Here is a 14,734-nt window from a genome sequence, read left to right as displayed (position 1 = left end):
ACCTGTCAGGACCACGACCTATCAGGACCACGGCCTGTATGAATTGGGTCCTGTCAGAACCACGACCTGTCAGACCCACGACCTGTCAGGACCACGACCTGTCAGAACCACGACCTGTCAGACCATGGCCTGTATGAATCTGGTCCTGTTAGGACCATGGACCACGTCCAGAGAGGTTGGCTACGTCCTGTGAATCTTGAAGCTGAACTGAAATCAAATCTAAAAATACTGACATTTCATGAATGTTATTTAGTCAAACACATCCACACAACATTCCAGGGACTCGTTTCTCTGACCTAAAACTTAAGTATATTGTTTTTAGTGTTTTACTCAATAATTTCCAAAGTGGGTGATTTGTGGGGCAGAGTTGCTGTCCAGGGTTCATGACGAGCACAAGAACGTCGCTTGTGTCCCATTGTTTGTTAGTGGAAATGGAAGGAGAAGCCTTTTTTGGCTGTTAGCCTGTAAGCAGCTCAGACCTTTTAATGACAGCACACGTTCATATCACTTTTGAAGTAAAACTTCCTGTTTCTCATCTCCTTCTCTGTGGTGATCATGTCTCCATTTGCCTTTCTTTTAAAATTAAAAATAGTTAGGACTGCTGCTGGTAAAAGGTGAAGCGTGAAGTCAGTCCACTGCAGTAACGAGGGTCGGAGCGGTGCTTCTCTTTGAAGTGGTCCAAACCAGAGTTCTAATTGTAATTTCAACATCGAAGTTTATGAATCCAAATCTGAGAAGATTTTTATCTTTCAGGAAGCCAAAAAATGAAACTCCAATGGTATTTTCTGGCCGGTTGGAACAATTAATTTGAACAAACTGAACTATACTGTACCAGTATTCATCCACTCACTGATGAATGGCTGAATGCTGTGAACCTCAGTGCTCTGTGGACGTCACAGATCAGGAGGGGGGGAAAGCTGAAAAACACCTGAGTGGTTTCTTCAATGTTCGGTATTTAAAAAAGATAGTTGTTTTTTTTTTTTTTAATCTTACAATAAGCATATTTTATGAATTTCTTTCAACTGATGTTGGCTTCAAAATTTTTCAGTTCACCTTTAAATGGACAGCCTGCCCAAATACTACTAATAAACTGTAAGGTGTGCTAAAGTCTTACAGTTTGTAACATTTTAAGGACTAATTAGGAATAAAACTGACATTTATCGGGTGATTATCTTGTTTTAGACATGATGGCGAGTCCAAGAAGAGAAAACTACCGAATGAAAAGTTACAAGAACAAAGCCCTGAATCCTCAGGAGATGCGTCGAAGGAGAGAGGAGGAAGGAGTCCAGCTGCGCAAACAGAAAAGAGAAGAGCAGGTGAACACACAAACCTAATCTCCAACCATGTGATTAACACCACTTTTGCTTTAAATCCCTTTAGGCAGCTCAGAGACACATTTGTTGTCAGCATGAGTTCAGATTTTCTTTGTAGTGATTGTTTGGAAGAAGATTGATAACTGCACATCAAGCTGTGATTTAACAATTTAACTTTCAGGAAATAATCTGTGGATGTTCCTTTACAACTGCTTAACAATTAGAGCCAACCCAGTTCAAGATGGCTGCCACAGCCAGTTCACATTAGAAAACTAAAAATAGTTCACATTCAGTTAATTTTACAGATGGTGAGCTTAAATTTGATGTGCTTGGAGCTGAGATTCCATCACAACAAATACATTGCACAAGATCTTTGCTTAAAACTTTAGCAATAAGATCACCTAAGCTATCTTGGCTTGACCATACCCAAAAATCCTAAATTAATGTTTAAACTAAGAAGAAGAAGAAGCAGAATTCATATTGAGACTTAAACAATGGGAATCCCAGAATGTCAAAGGTCCACTTGCAGAAATCCAAGATGGAGGGGGGGTTTGGACCTGCCAGTCTTCAGGAGTTATTACTGGGCTGCTATCATCAGAGTTCTGATGTTCTGGCAGCAACCCGCCAAAGAAAACTTGACCTCCACAACTCTTTGGCTCAAGATGGAAGCTAACTCTGTTAATGATTCCTCCTTAACCACTATTTCTAAATCTGACAAACCTGAGTCCCTTGGGACACTTTGCTTTGTGTTGAATCACTTGGTCATAAACCTGAACCAGGTCAGAAGCTTTTGGGCACTAACAGAGACTTCTGTAAAAACACCTACATGTTTTAATCAGTTTGTTTTTTTGCCTGCATGGACAGATACATCTTACTGGGACTGGAGAAAGAAGGACTTAGTTTCGATTGAAAATGTTTACATTGATGGAGAATTTGCAGTCAGCTGAAAAAGAAATATGATCTGGTCACCTAAATTTCTTTCTGTATTTAAAAGTTAAGCATTACATTAAATCAAAAATAAGACATTGGGTTTATAAAGTCTTAAACAGCCCACCTGACTCCAGGTGCCTAATTTCTAAAAGTGTGCATTTGCTTGATGATTGTAAAACAGCACACACTGTGAAAATTCGAGACATTTAGAAGGAGGAGTTTGGTATAGAAGTGCCTGAATCTATGTGGAATAAGTGCTCATCTAAAACCTATTCTTGCTCAGTAAACTGTTGACACCAACTTATCCAATTTAAGGTTGTCCATTGTTTACATTATTCTAAAATCAGGTTGCATAAGATCTACCCCTCTGTCTCACCAATCTGTGACAGACACATTGTCTCCTGCTTTTTGGTTCTGCTCTTCTCTAGTGGGTTTTTGGTGTAAAATATTCTAAAACCTAGGAAAAGCCTCTTCAGCCTGATGCAGGACTAGCCATCCTTGGCATCTCAAGGACAATCAAGGAGTTTGCGGCGTTAATGCAGCGACCTCTGGAGCTAGGAACGATTGTTGCCAAAAGACAAATTTTAAAGGAATGGAAATTATCTACTGCCCCCTCTTTTCAAATGTGGGTCTGAAAAATTCTTCTGATAATGACATGATGTCATTAATAAAGATCTCAGATCTTTAAGGACTTGCTTAATGAGAACTTGCAAATGCTTGAAATCCCTTTCTCGCTAACCTGGAGGAGCTTAAGGTAGATAGATACGCTAATTTGCACCCCAGTTACTGTGTTTAAATAAAAGACATATTTAACAAAAACTTTAGTAATAATAATTGCAGTCAACCCTGTCTTTCTGTTAGTAAACACTGTAATGAAATGCTGAATGGATTTTAATGAAATTACTGGATGTACATTGTGAATGACTCTTAGCTAATACCACACCAAGTTTTAGGTCAGTATCTGTAAAACAGGTTGAATTGTAGCCATTTCTCTGTTTTCTAAGGTTGCTTAGCTTTGGCGGCCATCTTGAATCGGGTTGACTTTAAACATTAATCAGTTGTAAAAGTACACCAATGATTACTGAATATGAATACTTTCTGAAAATTTCAGGAAATCGGTCTACTGGTTTGTGAGATATTTTGCTGACAGACAGACAGAAATCATACATAGACAGGCTAAAATATTTTTGGCCTTTTGTTGTATTTCCAACTGTGACTTTATTAGTACCAAAGAAAAAAGGAGCTCCCCGCTGTGTGAGGGCGCACCTCACACTTTGAGAAGCACCACGTTAGACAAGAAGATGCAATGAAGTGATTCACAGCAGAATCTATGTTGACTCTGTGATGTTCTTGTCGAGCAGCTCTTCAAAAGAAGAAATGTTTCTGTAACTTCAGCTGAAGACTCTATGCTAGACGGGCCAATCCAGGACCCGGACATCAGCTCCACAGTTCCTGTCACAGGCGTAAGTGTTGCTTCAGTCTACTTACTGTACAAGAGAAGAAAACAAACTTTCAACTTTTTCTGGTTTTATACATCCAGTATTTACAGTTCTCAGTGGTAAGAATTGTTCTGCTAAATATAGTAGGGGTGGCTGTGGATCAGTGGTTAAAGCAGTCATCTTCCGATGAGAGAGTTGGAGGTTCGATTCCTGGCAGCAGTCACATGTCAAAGTGTCTGAACCCTCTGATGTGCCCTATTGGTGTATGAATGGAGTTTAAAGCACTGATTAGCCTCCATAGAATGATTCATTCAGAGTAGCTTTGTAGAGATTCAGTGCTGTATGAACGTGTTTGTGGAAAATGAGGCACAGATTGTGATGTAAAGCACTTTGAGTGGCTTGGTTGGCTAGAAATGCGCTACATAAGTACAGTTCATTTACCATTTACCCATGATGGAATAAAATGATAGAGATCATAATTCTCTGCTGAAATGTTTCTCTGTAACTGACTTGCAGCAAATGTCAGAAAAACAGTGAGGTGGGGATATTTGTTGGTATAGACAGGAGCTGCTGCTCCATAAATCTTTTGAATCAAATGCTAAAAATAGATCTGATATTGCCTGTGTGCAGGATGTGGTGATAACACCAGACATGGTTCAGATGATCTTCTCTGAAGACGCAGATCAACAGCTGGTAGCTACGCAGAAGTTCAGAAAATTACTCTCCAAAGGTTTGACCTCATTCTTCTCATGAACTTTACTGAAAACTGTCATTATTGTACTAATTATCAAAAACAAGATGAAACCTGATGAGTTTTAACCTTTAACGTCAGAAGTAGTGATTATTGTCATCTCCCACTGAAAGGCCAAAGGCGATGATGGTTGTTATCAAAACACACAGATGTTTACATAAACTGGATAAAAAGACACAACCTTTTTTTTTCAATGTTTGACATTAACTGAGACTAAATCTTTCCTGTTTTATGTCAGTTAGGATTCCTGAAATTATTTCTATTTGATATGCAGTCAACAAGTTTTTTTTTTTTTACTCTCTTCAAACTCACAAGTTTTCATACACAAAGATTACTACGCTTTAAAACAATTTGGCAAAGCCCAGATGGTGATGTCATTATGGTGGAGGTGTTTTTAAACTGCAAAATGTGTGTGTCAACTCCAAAACAACAGCTAAAGACCTTGTGATGCTGTTGAAACTGGTCACAGTGAAACAAGGTTTGTACAAACATGAGCTGAAAGGCCACTCAGTGAGGAAAGAGATAATACTCTGAAAGCAACATAAAAAATAAATTACAATTTGCTTATGTACACAAGGACAAAGACCTTTATGTTTGGAGAGGTGTCCTGTTGTCTGACAGAACTAAAATTGAACCCTTTGGCCATAATGACCATCGTTACGATTGGAGGAAAAAAAGAGGAAGCTTAAAGCCTGAGAACACCATCCTGACTGTAAAACATGGAGGTGGCAGCATTATGTTGTGGGGTTGTTTTGCTGCAGGAGGGACTGGTGCGCTTCATAAAATAGATGGCATCTTGAAGAAAGAACATAATGTGCAAATACTGAAGCAACATCTGAAGATATCAGCCAGGAAGTTAAAGCTTGGTTGGGTGAAAATGGGTCTTTCAAATGGACAATAACTCGAAGCATACAGCCAAACTGGTTCCAAAGAGGATTAAGGATAACAGAGTTAATGTTTTGGAGTGGCCATCACAAAGCCCTGATCTCAATCCTATCGAACATTTCTGGGCAAAGCTGTAAAGGTGTGTGAGAGCAAGGCAGACTCAGTTACACCAGTTTTGTCAGATAGAATGAAACAAAATATTGTGAGAAACGTTTGAAACTATAATTTGACCCAAATTATAGTTTCAAGTTTCAAATCTACCAAATACTAAGAAAATGGATATGAAGTTGTGACTTTAAAGAAAGTAATAAAAAAACGTTCTCTCTTATTTTTGGAGCATTTAACAAATTGGAGTTGGGAATCCTAACTGACCTAAAATAGGAAAGTTTTAGGCTGATTTAATGTCAGACAGTGAGAAAAAAATGGTTTGTGTGTGGGTTTTTTTAAATATATATATACTATGTATGTAAACATCTGGTTTCACTTGTAATTATGTTATTTATGAGGTTTGCCTAAAACTGTTTTTATTCCATCAGTTTTCATCATAAGATGATCTTAGTTAAAACCCTGGCATGAAAGGTGGTGGGCGATATGCATCCCTTTAAGGAATCCTAGGCCTTAAATTAAATATTAGACCGGTTGAAAAAAAGAAAATGAAAACGCCATTTTACTGGATCTAAAGCAGTGTCTCTTTAAAAGAATGTGTTTGGCTCTATGATCAGTTGAGGAGATGAGATGATGCCTGTGTTTGTGCAGAGCCCAACCCTCCAATTGATGATGTCATTTCCTCTCCTGGCGTTGTTCCTCGTTTTGTTGAGTTTCTGAAAAGGAAGGAGAACTCCACGCTGCAGGTAAGAGCTTCACACAGGGACTATAAACTTAATTTTAATGAAAGTTAATCCCTCTGCTGCAATTTACCCACTTCCTTTTAAAGCTGTGCTGCGAAGTTTCAAATACTTGGGAGTTCATGTAACTAAGGCCTTTTTTAAAGCTTTTTGAATCCACCTTTAATCCTTTACTTGAACAACTAGCCCAGGATATTCACTGTTGGTCTGTGCTGCCCATTTCTCTTGCAGGTAGTATTAGTTGTGTTCCAAAAAGCTTTTTCCAGTCACTTGACAGCTCTGTCTCATAATTTTTATGGAACAAAAAACCTCCCATAATGCGAAAGAAGCTCTTCCAAAAAAAAAAACAAGGACTCTGGAGGCCAACGTTTTTATACTATTACTGGTCCATAAATATCTGCACAATGTTATTTTGGTGCAGTATTATTGACAATAAGCCAAGATGGCTGCCAGTGGAGGAGGTCTCTTGTGACTTTGCTTCTCTATTTTCTCTTTTGTGCGTTCCCTTAAATTCATCTTTAATGTCATAGTTAAAAGTTTGCTAAAAATCTGGACTCAAGTGAAGCAGCATTTAGAATTTCAGGGAATACCTTTCAACTCACCATTTGATTTAATTCTTCTGTTTCCTTCATCATCAATTGATAGAACCTTTGCAATGTGGAGGAGATTGATACTATAATGAAAATAAAACCTTTTTCGGGTGCAATATCCAAAATCTATAATTTCATACTTTCTAATCTCTCAGTAACATCTGACTACCCTCACAGTGCCTGGTCTGAGGAAGTGAATGTGGAAATCAATGATGAGCAATGGCAGTCTGTTCTGAAGCACATTCATTACTCATCAATTTGCGCTAGACATTTCATCTTCCAGCTTAAAGTGGTGCATAACCACTGGTCCAGGAGTAGGCTGGCACTGTCTGTTCATCCACCAGGTGGTTCTGACCCAGGTGGTTCTGTGGGTTATCTGAGATTACTCGGAGGGTATTTGGATTTATTGGTTCAACATTGCATGGATTTAATTTGTAATATTTTCAAAGTAAATGTCAAAAATGTAAGGAGTTGAACTTGTCAGAAGTATTTATGAACTGAATGGACTCAGCTGCTGGCAGCTAGGGCTCAGGGTCTGATGAATGGACTAGTACTAGAACAGCACTAGTTTACCTTTAGTTGGGCTGTTTTCTTCTCCATTTGCACCCTTAATACTATTCTAGTTTTTAAAAAGTTTTATATCTTGTTGTGCAGCTTTGAAATAAACTTCAAAATGTGTGGCTCAATCAGGAATAGTGTTCTATGATTCTATGAGTTTTGGTAAATCATGAAGTGTAGATTAAAAACAAAAAAACTGCAAGAGAAAAATGGTAATAGTAGAAATCAATGGCATTTTTCAAAAACCCATGAGAAAATTCAACCCTCTTTGGTGCTCTGGAGCTCAAACAACAGTTTAAATGGGTCACACTAACTTCTTACTCTCATGACTCTTTCTAGTGCAAGTTATACATCAGAATGTACGCATTTTTGGTCTTCTTTAATCCAGTAGCTCTCTCACTGTTGCAGGACTTACTGTTTAGAGTGCACAGCCAACAGCCACAGATGCAGCATAAAACACTATGTAAACAACTCGTGTGACCATCAGAGACTTCTGTTGCTCACCAGTCAGGCGTTTTAAACATCTGACTCAGTAACCTTTTGTTTGAGAGGTCATTTTCAGTCTGTCTGCCTCTCATTAACTTGGCAGGCAGGGAGCGACAGACTCAGGTGTGTGGTTACCATGGAGACCATATTGATTTCTGGCAGCAGATTTAATGTTTCTTTTGATCTCAGTTCATTTTACACTTTGTATACAGTTCATACATGAAAATATCAATATGTAGTTATATTTTCTTTACATTTCTTAGTTATAATGAAATTTTGTGCAGCCTCTGTGTTGGCATTTTGTCTCTTTCAGGACCAGTACTCATTGCTTTATGACACACAGACAGATAAGTGTAACATGCCAAAGAAGAGTAATTGTTCTGCCTCTGTGTGTCTGACTCAGTTCGAGGCAGCCTGGGCTCTGACCAACATCGCCTCTGGTACTTTCCTGCACACCAAGGTTGTGATAGAAACTGGAGCTGTTCCCATTTTCATTGAGCTTTTGAACTCTGAGTACGAGGACGTCCAGGAACAGGTGAGATATGATTTCCTCCAGACCTGATGGATCCGAGTCAGAACAACAGGATTCTCAGTGCACCTTCAGGCTTTAGTCGTGCTCTGGTTCTGGTGGTACCAGACGTTCCTTACAGAGACATGGACACCAGCTGGGCTGAGAGTTCTGTTGCTTCTGCAGCTCCCTTTAACTGTAGCTAGCTTCTGCAGAGTGTTTTTACTCCGTCACACACTTAACAGGGATTGTTGTGCGTTTCTAACCCAGCCTCTCTGTCTTTCAGGCGGTTTGGGCCTTAGGGAACATAGCAGGAGATAATTCTGAGTGCAGAGACTTTGTTTTGAATTGTGGTATCCTCCCATCTTTGCAGCAGTAAGTGTTTTTTTTTTGTTTTGTTTTGTTTCTCCTCATCTCTTTGATTGTGTTAAGCTCGCCATAAACTTAGGATTTGTTTTGTTCAGGTTGCTGGTTAAATCTAACCGTCTCACAACGACACGAAATGCTGTGTGGGCTCTGTCTAACCTGTGCCGAGGAAAGAACCCACCACCAGATTTTACCAAGGTGGGTCTGTTTCCTGACACAAAGGTTTGCTTTTTGCTTGAATTATTTTAAGCTTTGTTTCCATCTAGCTGTGAAATCCAACTGTCTCAGCATCTTTGTTGATTTGCTTTCAGGTGTGCCCCTGTCTTAGTGTTCTGTCCAGGCTTCTGTTCAGCAGCGATCCAGATGTTCTGGCTGATGCGTGCTGGGCTCTGTCCTATCTGTCTGATGGACCCAATGAGAAGATTCAGACAGTCATTGACTCGGGAGTCTGCCGCAGGCTGGTGGAGCTGCTGATGTAAGAGGCTGACTTCTTGTTTTTCTCCTACCACCTGGGCAGCAGGTCGAGGTCAATAAAATAAAATATTTGCTGAAACAAAGACCAAGGCAAAGATTGGAACAAGTTTCCACACTTCTCTGCAGTGGTGGTGGATGAACAGAATTACAGACTGCATTATTTTGAATAAGTGGCACACACAATCATAACTGCAAAAAGGAGCATTTTCTGCTAAAATACAGTGTGAGGGCTGGGTGCTGAATGACTTTGCTGAAATTTGTTGAAGAAGCTCTCACTTCTCACTCTTAAAGTGAGTTAAAGTTAAAACAATCAGAACAAAAGCTGGAATAATCAGATCAGACACTAAAACGGGCAGGACAGTGAATACCTAATACAAGCAATAAAAGCTGAAATTAGCTTACAGTAGCTAAAATTTAAAACAAGCAGAGCAGAAGCTAAAAGCATAATGAGCAAAACTACTACTGCTGTTTAGCTAAAAAGAGCAAAACCATTGCTAATAGCTAAAACTAACAAAACATAACTAAAAGCAAAAATCTGCAAAACAGTAGCAAGTTAAAATGAGCAGAAAGATAATTAAAGGCTAAAATGAGCTAAACTTTAGCTAAAATACTGAAAGTCATAGCACACTATTCTTGATCAAGCTGACAATTTTGATATTTGTGTAGCAGAACCCTCCTACATTAACGGGATAAAACTGGTTGAAGTGGCCAGCATGGACAAGTACTTCCGACCAGAGAATCAGAGACTGGAGCTTTATTTCCTTTAGCAGCACATTCTCATCCACTCATTGCAGTGGAAGTTGCACATTTACAGTGATGGTTATACAGGTGGATCTACTGGATATTGAGACATCTATGTGTGCATGTGGTCTGCAACAGAAGAAACTAAGGGCAAATAAGAATACAGTTGTAAACTAACTAATGCATTAACAGCATCCACTTAATGAATTATCTAATCAAGCAACAGAATTCACATAAAGCACAATCATTATAGCAACACAGTACATAAACTCTGCTGTATTTAAGCAGAACCACAGAAAATTATGCAACACTATTTTAGTAACACAAACAATAGCACTTTACCTGACATGGCATTAGCAGCCTGTACTAATGGATGCAAGCAGCGCTAATACATTACAAACCTGGTTAACATATCTCTGACTCACAGTCAATACCAGCACAGAAATTAAAGACTAGCAGAAAGGCAAACTGAACTCGAACATTACTTACTTCTATTCATGAACGCACACTATCATCAACCATGCTGTGCTTACATTCAGAGTATCCATCCATCCATTTTCTTTACCCACTTCTCCTTTCTGAGTCGTGGTCACAAGTTGAGTTGTTAACTATCACAGATACAGTGGTATCTATGTGGCCCTGTGATGGACTTGTGACCAGTGACTGCTGGAGATAGGCACCAACTCCCTGCAACCCAGAAAGGAGAAGCCGGTAAAGAAAACTGATAGATAGAAATTTCACAGAAGTAGCTGTACTGAAAAAAAAAAGTCCAGGAGAAACTTTAAAAAGGAAAACAACAGTGTGAATGCTGTTTTTAGGTCCCTGCAGGGACGTTTGTATCAGAAAGAGATGCAGTGAATCTATCAAACCTTCTGTGAATTACACAGCTACAAGTGGATTTTAAGCAGAACACAAATTTTACAGATGTTCATTGTTGGACAGTAAGGAGATATTTGTCTTGGATATTTTGACTATCATTATCTCTGTCTGTGTTCCATCTCTGTAGGCACAGTGATTATAAGGTTGTTTCTCCTGCTTTACGGGCTGTAGGCAACATCGTAACAGGAGATGACATCCAGACTCAGGTACACTATGCTTTACATCTTCTTTATCCCCTGATGCTGAAAGGTGAAAGACAGGCAACAATGTTTTTTCTCATGTTTTTTTCTGTCTGTTCGAAAAATATTTCATGAACAACTGAACAGATTTAAAGAAACCCTCAGAAAGTAATTACTGGATGTATATCTACAGCTCATTAACTTTTGGAGTCAGTTAATTCAAAGTGGCTACCACACCTAATTAACTTCAGCACACCAAAAATGGCTATAACTCAGTCAGTTTTACATATACCAAGCCAAGATTTGTTGTGGTTGTAGCTGAGAGTCATTCACAACACATACTCTGAGTGCCAACATGTCCCACAATATTTTGCATGTTATTTGCAAGGACCAAGACCTAGATTATCTTAGTCTAAAACTCTGGCATCCGAGGCGGCAGATAATGCATTCCTTCAAAGAATACTAGTTTCTTCACATTTTCTATGTAAAGAGTCAAATACATCCAGACCCAGATTATCTAGTAAAAATCCTGTTCTAATGGCTCCAAAAAATGATGTGGCACACTTTCAGTAATTGCTCGGTGAACCTCCTGCCAGTGTCCTGAAGGGTCAGGTCTAAGAATACAGATGTTGTGTGTATTCTGAGTGGATCTGTGTGTTCGGCCTGTCAGGTAATCTTGAGCTGTTCAGCGCTACCATGTTTACTCCACCTCCTCAGCAGTCCCAAAGAGTCCATCAAGAAGGAGGCATGTTGGACCGTGTCCAACATCACTGCAGGAAACCGGGCTCAGATCCAGGTACAGCCTGATCCATCTGGGTTTAACAGTATGAAGAGGGTCCGCACTCCTTTCTGACTCTCACTTCTTCTTCTCAGAATGTGATTGATGCCAACATTTTCCCCATGCTGATTGAGATCCTTCAGAAAGCAGAGTTCCGCACAAGGAAGGAAGCAGCATGGGCCATTACTAATGCCACATCTGGGGGCACTTCTGCGCAGATCAGGTATGTGACCACACCTCCCAGTGTTTCCCGTCGCATTATCTAAGGGAGGGGGTTTGATCCCATAAAGATCATGGCATGGAAAAAATGTATAAACGTGCATGTGTTGACACATGTTCAGTTCACTGTGGCTGGGGGAGTTGCCAAAGCAATACATCATCACCTACCCAACCTTCTATCTACAGTTTAACATTGTATTAAATGCTTTTGTATCCGGACTGTCATCATTAAAGTACAGAGACATCTGACTTGCAAACTCTTGCTGGAAGAGAGAGCACTGCCACGGGACTCGCTGTTTCTGATGTTTGTAGTTTTTGGAATTAAACAATATTAACACTAAAAGACAGATTTGTATGCCTAAAACTATAGCAAAGGTATGTCTCTGTGTAACTTTTACATTTTTTTGCAAAACTCTCAGTGAGAGAGACAGTTTCAAGTGTTTGAAGTTTATCATAAATAAACTACAAACACAAACACTCATTCCCGATCCAGAGGAAGAATTCCACCTGTTGCTGTTTGTTGCTTTGGCCTCGGACTTAGAGGAGCTGACTTTCATCCCAACTGCTTCACACTTGGCTGCGAACCGTCTTTGTGCACACTGAAGCTCATGGCTTAAAGACGTCAACAGGAGATCCTCGAAGTGCTCCTTCCACCGCTCAACAATATCCCCAGTCTGGGTCAGCAGCTCCCCACTCAGACCAAGCATGGCCTGAGACAGCGCCCGCTTTCCCTTTATGAGTCGTCAAACAGTTTGCCACAACCTTTTCAAGGCCAGCCAATAGTTCTTCTCCATGGCCTATCTGAACTCTTCCCATGCCCAAGTTTTTGCCACTGCAACCACAGAGGCCTCAGTCTTTCTGGCCACCCTGCGGTCATCCCCTTTGTTAGTCATCAAGGACAGCCAAGCCCTAAAGGCCTCCTCCTTTAGCTTGAGGGCCTCCATCACCACTGGTGTTCACCAGCGGGTCCTCCAGCTGACGCCGTGACAAGCACCAATGACCTACCATGGGACATGTGAAAAACTCTCCCAGAGGTGTGTGTTAAAGATCTCATGGACAGGGGGTTCCAACAGACATTCCCAGTTCACCCTCACCTGCATGTTTAGATTTACCAGGTCTGTCCAGCAGCCTCCCCTGCCATCGGATCCCCCTCACCACCAGGTGGTGATCAGTTGACAGCTCAGCCTCTCTTTACCTGAGTGTCCAAAACATAGGGCTGCAGGTCTGATGACACAATTACAAAATTGATCATCGACCTTTGGCCTAAGGTGGCCTGGTACCAAGTACACTTATGAACCACCCTATGCTTGAACATAGTGTTGGTTATATACAGCCCATATCTAGCACAGAAGTCCAATAACAGAACACCACTCAGGTTTAGATCAGGAAGGCTGTTCCTCCCAATCACCCCCTCCAGATAACTTCGTCATTGCACACATGGGGACTGAAGTCACCCAGGAGAACAACAGAATCTCCAGAGGACACCATCCAAAACCTCTAAGAAGGCTGGGCAATCTGAACTGCTGTTTGGTGCACAAGCACAACCAACAGTAAGAACCTTCCCTCCTGCCGCTCAGAGCTGCAGAGAAGCAACCTTCTTGTTCACTGAGGAAAACTCCAAGGATGGCTGTTTAATTGTCTTTAATTAGCTGCAGCTGAAACAAACTTTTTAAAAAGTAATAACTGCTGCTTGTGTGCAAAATCACTTCATGGAAACAGATTCATCCTTAAATGTTGAGAATTTAGATGGTATTTGTTTTTTATTTTATCTGTGTGAACAGGTACCTGGTGTCTCTGAATGTCATAAAACCCATGTGTGACCTGCTGACAGTGATGGACTCGAAGATTGTGCAGGTGTCTCTGAACGGTCTGGAGAACATCCTCCGACTGGGAGAACAGGAGGCCAAACAGAACGGAACTGGAATCAACCCATACTGTGCACTCATCGAGGAGGCTTATGGTATGGCTGCAAACACAGTCAAACTCCATCACTTCTTCTCTGTCTTTAAAGATCAACAGGGGGTATTCCTGAAAGGATTTTATCCATAAACTGAGTTAGTTTACTCTGAGTGGGGGAACTCTGTGTTTTTGGTTCCAGAAAGGCTGATTACATTGAGGTTATTCAGCTCTGAGTATCTTAACCTAGAGATAGGAGCATTTACGTGCCCAATTTAAAAAAAACAATGGAGCTCAGATACTTTGATTCACGTTTCTGAAAACCAAGCAAGCTGAGTACACAGATCAGCAAACCTCTTTAGTCTGTCCTATTATACAGTATACACAGCCTTGCCAAAAAAAAGGTCACCACCAAAAAAAAAACATTACACACTCTAATATTTCATTGGAATGTCTTTAGCTTTGATTACAGCACACATTCTCTGTGGCATTGTTTCAGTCAGCTTCTGCAACGTCACAAGATTTATTTCCATCCAGTGTTGCATTAATTTTTCACCAACACCTTGATGATGATGGTAGAGTCTGACCTTCTCCAGCACATCCCAAAGGTTCTCAATGGGGTTAAGGTCTGGACTCTGTGGTGGCCAATCCATGTGTGAAAATGATGTCTCTCACTCCCTGAACCACTCTTTCACAATTAAAGCCCGATGAATCCTGGCATTGTCATCTTGGAATCTGCTCGTGCCATCAGGGAAGAAAGAATCCATTGATGGAATAACCTGGTCCTTCAGTATATTCAGGTAGTCAGCTGACCTTTGACCTCATTCTTTGAGCTCATCCTGTTGCTGAACCTGGACCTGACCAACTGCAGCAACCCCAGATCATAGCACTGCCCCC

At 40.5% G+C, this 14,734-nt stretch overlaps 1 protein-coding gene across 4 annotated transcripts in view; it reads left to right on the top strand.

Annotated features, from left to right (window-relative positions):
- Positions 1 to 1,182: 1,182 nt before the first annotated feature.
- The window catches only part of kpna5 (karyopherin alpha 5 (importin alpha 6)), a 22,663-nt gene continuing 9,111 nt past the window's right edge, over positions 1,183 to 14,734 (top strand). For all 4 annotated transcript variants that reach the window (XM_037980425.1, XM_037980424.1, XM_037980423.1 and 1 more), the window contains exons 1-12: positions 1,183 to 1,316; positions 3,605 to 3,706; positions 4,313 to 4,412; positions 6,075 to 6,169; positions 8,201 to 8,332; positions 8,592 to 8,680; positions 8,770 to 8,869; positions 8,983 to 9,146; positions 10,893 to 10,971; positions 11,615 to 11,740; positions 11,818 to 11,945; positions 13,723 to 13,901. In XM_037980425.1, coding sequence (XP_037836353.1) covers positions 1,185 to 1,316; positions 3,605 to 3,706; positions 4,313 to 4,412; positions 6,075 to 6,169; positions 8,201 to 8,332; positions 8,592 to 8,680; positions 8,770 to 8,869; positions 8,983 to 9,146; positions 10,893 to 10,971; positions 11,615 to 11,740; positions 11,818 to 11,945; positions 13,723 to 13,901 — 1,426 coding nt within the window. In that variant the 5' untranslated portion in view covers positions 1,183 to 1,184. The remainder of the gene's footprint in view (positions 1,317 to 3,604; positions 3,707 to 4,312; positions 4,413 to 6,074; positions 6,170 to 8,200; positions 8,333 to 8,591; positions 8,681 to 8,769; positions 8,870 to 8,982; positions 9,147 to 10,892; positions 10,972 to 11,614; positions 11,741 to 11,817; positions 11,946 to 13,722; positions 13,902 to 14,734) is intronic.

Source organism: Kryptolebias marmoratus, linkage group LG16 (assembly GCF_001649575.2).
Source record: "Kryptolebias marmoratus isolate JLee-2015 linkage group LG16, ASM164957v2, whole genome shotgun sequence".
Lineage (NCBI taxonomy): Eukaryota > Metazoa > Chordata > Actinopteri > Cyprinodontiformes > Rivulidae > Kryptolebias > Kryptolebias marmoratus.
The sequence above is the reverse complement of the archived record's forward strand: the minus strand, read 5'-3'. Positions and strand labels throughout refer to the sequence as shown.